Genomic DNA, 6,000 nt, shown 5'->3' on the forward strand with positions numbered 1-6,000 from the left:
CGCGGGCGTCTCACTATCGCGGCCTCTCCTGTTGTGGAGCACAGGCTCCAGACGCGCAGGCTCAGTAGTTGTGGCTCACGGGCCCAGTTGTTCCGCGGCATGTGGGATCTTCCCAGACCAGGGCTTGAACCCGTGTCCCCTGCATTAGCAGGCAGATTCTCAACCACTGCGCCACCAGGGAAGCCCCTTTATATATTTTTAATGTAGAACATGACTGACTTTTTTGGGTTGTAGGAGGCTTCTGTTCTGCATTTGTAGTGATTTATCATATAGATGTAAGAAACTTTGAATTATTTTTATAGCCTTTTCTCATTTGTTTCCTCTTTCTGTCACTCATTTCTATCCAATCCATTCTTTACATTAATGCCAGAAATGATTTTTCCAAAAGTGCAGCTTTGGTCATTCATTTTTCCATCCTTGTAAAACAAAACAAAATAATCTTTTTCATTTACCATAACCTACCAAATACAAAGAGTACTACTGTCTGACTCCATTCTATTCATGCTTTATTTCCCACTAGACTTCATATATCCTGCTCTCTCACCAAACTAAAATTCTTAGTCTATCCAAGTATTCCTAGTCCTTTGCTCATTCCATTCTCCTGCCTATATCCACCCTGTTCAGATATCACACCACTTTTAAGCCTTGTTTTTATTCCTTAAAGGTGAGCAATTTCTTTTTTTGGTGAACTTGTAGCTCTTTTATGTGTGCCTTTGTCTTAAAACACTCTGTTTGTATTATAGTTATACATGTACATGACTCATGCCTCTTAAAGTGTAAACTTCTTGACAGGCTATTTGAACCATGTTTTATTCTATTTTGAATCCTTTACAACACTGCTGCTCAAAGTGTGTGTGTGTTTTTTTTTTTTTTTTTGGACCAGCTGCTGGTCCAGGACAAGATAAAGAGCTGGCATCAGAGTATAAGTCAATTGTGTCACTGAGCACACTGGTTCAGCTGACTTTTTATATAAGACTTTGTTATAGAAGGAAGTGTGTTTATTTACATTCTGGCACAAGCACCTTAGCAGACTGGCGCTTTAAGCAGCATTACTTTTAATAACCAAGAAAAAAGTAGGTTCCTAATAAATGCCTAATAAGTGAGTCCCAGGATATTTGTTCCTGTCAGTTGTTACACAATTAAATACATATTTTTCTGTTTTCAAAATTCACTGACTGTTACTTTGGCCTAGAAAGCGTGAGTATTATACTGGATATTAAGAGGCAGTAGACTTGTGTATATTCAACCCAAAAGAAGAGGTAGAATTTCTAAGAAAAATTCTGGAACAGTGTCCTTAATTTATCCCATCAAGTTCAAATTTGAGTTATCTTAATAAAATGTTCTGGTTGAATTTTCAGAGAGGGAGACCATGCATTGATTTCCTCGAGACCAGTAAAATCTTTATTAGATCACAGGATAGAATTTGATTCTTAGAAATATGTTATACTTAAGAAATAAACAGGAAATTCTCTATTTTTCATGTTATTGCTATAGATGTATTAAAAACAGAAAATGTATTTCAGTGCATAGTACTTGCATTATTTTTTATGATCTTTAGATAGCTGTCAAGAATGTAACCAGAATTTGTATAAAGGAAGAAAAGGGAAGGAAAAGGAAAACTTAGTAACCTGTTTTTTACAAAGTCAATGGGCCATGGGTAGGGCAGCCTAGTAATGATAGATGATCTAACTAAATTAATGTTAAAAATCGTTTGAGTTTGAATTATACCTCTGGGCATATTAAGTGAAGATTTAAATTAAATGTAACCATAAATGATGATGATGATATAGTAACATATTAAAATGTTATGATAAGCTTCATTAAGAAACAGAAAAAAAGAAGATAAGTTAGAGAAGGCCAGGCCTTCCCAGCAGAAATATGTTGGACATGCTCGTAGCCAGTCCAAAATTAATTCTAGGGGATGGCTACAAGGTTTGGAACCAGTGTTCACCCAACATTTGTTTAGAACATTTGTTATTTGTTTTAGGGTTTTCTAGTGGGACAGGAGGCATTTGTTGGACTTATTTATCACCTTACTTGATCTTTAATTAAAAATTTGAATAGGTAGTAAACATATACATGGTTCAAAAATTCAAAAATATTGAAAGATGTAGAGGGAACATGTCTTTCCCCTGTTCTGTATCTGCCCAGCTCTTACATTACCATAGTCAACCATTTTTATTAGTTTGTCGATCCTTCCATAAGTTTATTATGTAAATACAAAATACATATGTAGTCAGCCCTTGAACAATGCAGGAGTTAGGGGTGCTGACCTTCCAAGCAGTTAGATGGTTCTTCTGTATCCGGGATTCTACATCCTTGGATTCAGCCAACTGGGGATTGTGTAGCACTATAGTCTTTACTGTGTATAAGCGGATCCACACAGTTCAGACCTGTGTTGTTCAAAAGTCAACTGTGCTCCAACACGCCCCCAGTTTTCAACACGAATTAATATGCATAATAGCCCAATGTTTTACCTACTGTTCAGAACACTCTTCATTTTTTCCACTTCATAAAATATCATGGAGATTCTTCCATATCAATACATACAGCTTTTTCATTGTTTTTGATAGTTAAGTCCAAAGTGCCCATGAAGATCTATGGTTAGTTTTTAAAACATATTTTAATTTAAGAAATTTGAGTAGCTTCCCCTGAGTTTAAGATGTTATCTTAAATAATGTATTTTTGTATTTTCCTATAATAAACCAAGAATAAGTTTGGTCAGTTGACTATGTGGGCCAATCTAGATAGCTTTCAATCTAGGCAATCTTTTTTTTTTCCCCCCAAATTCTTTTATTGCAGTAAAATACATGTAACAAAACTTACTATGGTAACAATTTTTTCAGCGGCATTAAATACATTCACAATGTTGGCAACCATCACCACTAGCCATGTCCATAACTCTTTTCATTTTATAACTGAAACTCTGTACTTGTTAAACAATAACTCCCCATTCCCCACTTCTCCTAGCCCCTGGTAATCACCATTCTACTTTTTATCTCTATGATCTTGACTACTCTAAGTACCTCATATAAGTTGAAACATACAGTATTTGCCTTTTTGTGACTGGCTTATTTCACTTAGCTAATGTTGTTAAGGTTCGTCCATATTTTAGTATGTTGCAGTTTTCCTTCTTTTTTGAGGCCGAATAATATTCCATTGTGTGTGTATATATCTTTATATATCCATTCATCCATTGGTGGACACTTGGGTTGCTTGCGTGGTGTTAGCTGTTGTGAATAATGCTGCTATGAACATGTGTGTACAGATATCTCTTTGAGACCCTGCTTTTAATTCTTTTGGGTATATACCAGAAGTGGAATTGCTGGGTCATATGGTAAATTCTATTTTTTATTTTTTGAGGTATCACCATACTGTTTCCCACAGTGGCTGTACCATTTTACATTGCCACCAACAGTGAACAAGGGTTCTGTTTTCTCTACAGCCTCACCTACACTTGTTTTCTGTTTGTTTGTTGTTTTATAGTAGCTATTCTATTAAGCATGAGGTGGTGTCTCATTGTTGTTTTGATTTGCATTTTCCTAATGGTTAATGGTGTTGAGCATCTTTTCATGTGCTTTATCGACCATTTGTATATCTTCTTGGAGAAATGTCTATTTAAGTCCTTTGCCCATTTTTGAATTATTTGTTTTTTCTTTTGTTCTTGAAGCCTCTTTGCACCTCTGTGATCAGAAGCAGCAATTAGAGCACAGACCCCTGATATTTGGAGTATAGGGTCCTGTTTTCCCACCCTGGCCTCCCACAAGCTGCGTGCAAGCTGCTCCAGGAACACCTGCACAACTGCTTACCATATGGCTAGGAATAGAGGATGGGTAGCTGCTACTGTGCTAAGGGCTTAGATTGACGAAAATTAACTGCAATATACTATCCAGGTCTTCCTCTGGAAGTTGGAAGCCTTCAGTAGACTCCAGAGTTCCAAAATAGTTGCATCAGATTCTGCCCGTTCAGTTGTTGTCTAGGTGGGCAGACAGATTCCTGGTACTTACTACTTTGCCATTTCCCAGAATTCTCTCTATGTAATCTTTTGTTAAATGATTAGTGGAAAGTTTTATAGACAACAGCTGGAGCAGACTGTTTAAAACTACTTAGGCCATTGGTTTTTTTAATGTTTCTTTTTTGTTGTTGCTGTTAAGCAGCACAATTCTTTTTACAAATGGAATCTGATGTGGATTTCCAACATACAAAACAGCTAAAAGCAGAACAGCTCTGGCCTGACATTCCCTCCCTCACCAATACCCATCAGCCCCACACCCCTTTTCTTCTTCCCACCTCCACTCTGAGGAAGCCCTTGTTGAGGTGGAGAAGAGATTAAATGAGCGGGTTAGCATTTCCCAAGACATGTACTAAGGAATGAATTTTAATGATGAGGGATGTCAGTAGATACTGAATGGGGAAAAATTCCATAATCAAATTAATTTTGGAAACCTTGGACTGGATAAAAGTTAAACCTATTCTTTAACTATGAACCTGTGTGAATTATGAATCCCCCAAAAGGAAGATTATACATACAACATTTGCCAAACTTACTTGACCATCAGTTTTTTTTAAAGAAGTAACTTGAAGAACACTAGTTTGAGAACCTCATTTCTTTATTCTATAGTGAAAGTCAAGATACAAGAAATTATATGACTTGTTCAGGGACACCCAGCACTAACTTATTTCAGGAAGGTTTTTAGACACTTAGTTGACACTCAGTAAATTTGAGTGAAAAACGGAACCAAATCTCGTTATGCATAGTATAGTGTTCTTTCTTTTATACTACACTGCCTCCGCAATTTGAGATTTGTTCTGCCAAGTGCCATATACGTATACTTTCTAAGAAAAATCTGTCATCAGGTTTTATCGTGTATTACACTCTCAACAATACGCACAGTACTTACAGGAAAATAGAAATGTAATATGTGATCTCAGAGTATGAGGAAATCACAAAGTAATCGTGATACAACACTTTTGTCCGTTCACCAAATAACATTTAACTGTACTAGCTGTTCATAATAGTGATGAGGAAGGCAGAAATGTCCCTCCCCACTACAGCTTAAATCTAGTCAGATACATTAAGGATTAGCAAACAGTATAAGAGAAGAATGGATCTATGTGTGGTCATTTGAAGTTAAAATCAATATTGACATTATTAGGAAAATTATTTAAGATATATATATTTTTTAGCATATAACTGCATAAAAAGTTGAACTGTTTTCTAATTGTTCTTGAAAAGTACACTTTCTTCTCTGGCTATTATACTGAAAATGACAAAGGTTTGAATTATTCTAAGTTGTTTTGTTAGCTTCCAAGACCTTCACATATTGAAGTATCATTTTAAATGTACTTTATCAAATTTGGTGGTATTGATGATTCTGCACATTGATCATATATTTTTCCCTCATACCTTATTAAATATTGCAGGAAGTCTTCCAAAGTTTTAAGAAAGAAAAGGTACAAGCTTGTGGAATTTCCATATTTTGGATTTTTTTTTTTTTTGCCTTGTGTTTAAAGGATTGTGTATATGTTAACTGGATAATCTGCTATTTCAATCCACTCTTTTTTGAGGTTTTATACTTTTTGCATTACAGTTGATGGAAATACCTGGGCACAAGTAATTGCCTTATACCCAACTTTAGTAGAATGCATCACCTGCTCATCTTCAGAAGTCTGCTCTGCACTTAAAGAGGCACTAGTTCCTTTTAAGGATTTCATGCAACCACCAGCATCCAAAGTTCAAAATGGAGAATCTTGACCAGCTACAATAAATTCTAAGAAGAATGATATACAAAAATGTTTGCTCCTCAGTGAATTTTCTGTGAGAAGGACGTTTCTTACTACAAATAATTCTTGGCAGCTGTTGTTAGCCTCCTTTAAATTGTACTTACCTGAGTTAAGTAATTCATATTACAAGCTTACATGTCAACAAAGGTTCCTGAATGAGTAGCAGTGCAAGCCTTTAATAAATTAAACTGATGGGAGAGATAGTTAATACTACAA

The 6,000-nt window shown here is 35.7% G+C and overlaps 1 protein-coding gene across 3 annotated transcripts in view; it reads left to right on the forward strand.

The window, feature by feature from the left end:
* Positions 1 to 6,000, forward strand: part of MON2 (MON2 homolog, regulator of endosome-to-Golgi trafficking) — a 126,676-nt gene extending 120,676 nt beyond the window's left edge. For all 3 annotated transcript variants that reach the window (XM_059936395.1, XM_059936396.1, XM_059936397.1), the window contains one exon: positions 5,592 to 6,000. In XM_059936395.1, coding sequence (XP_059792378.1) covers positions 5,592 to 5,755 — 164 coding nt within the window. In that variant the 3' untranslated portion in view covers positions 5,756 to 6,000. The remainder of the gene's footprint in view (positions 1 to 5,591) is intronic.

The sequence above is a fragment of the Balaenoptera ricei genome, chromosome 10 (assembly GCF_028023285.1).
Source record: "Balaenoptera ricei isolate mBalRic1 chromosome 10, mBalRic1.hap2, whole genome shotgun sequence".
NCBI classification, from domain to species: Eukaryota; Metazoa; Chordata; class Mammalia; order Artiodactyla; family Balaenopteridae; genus Balaenoptera; species Balaenoptera ricei.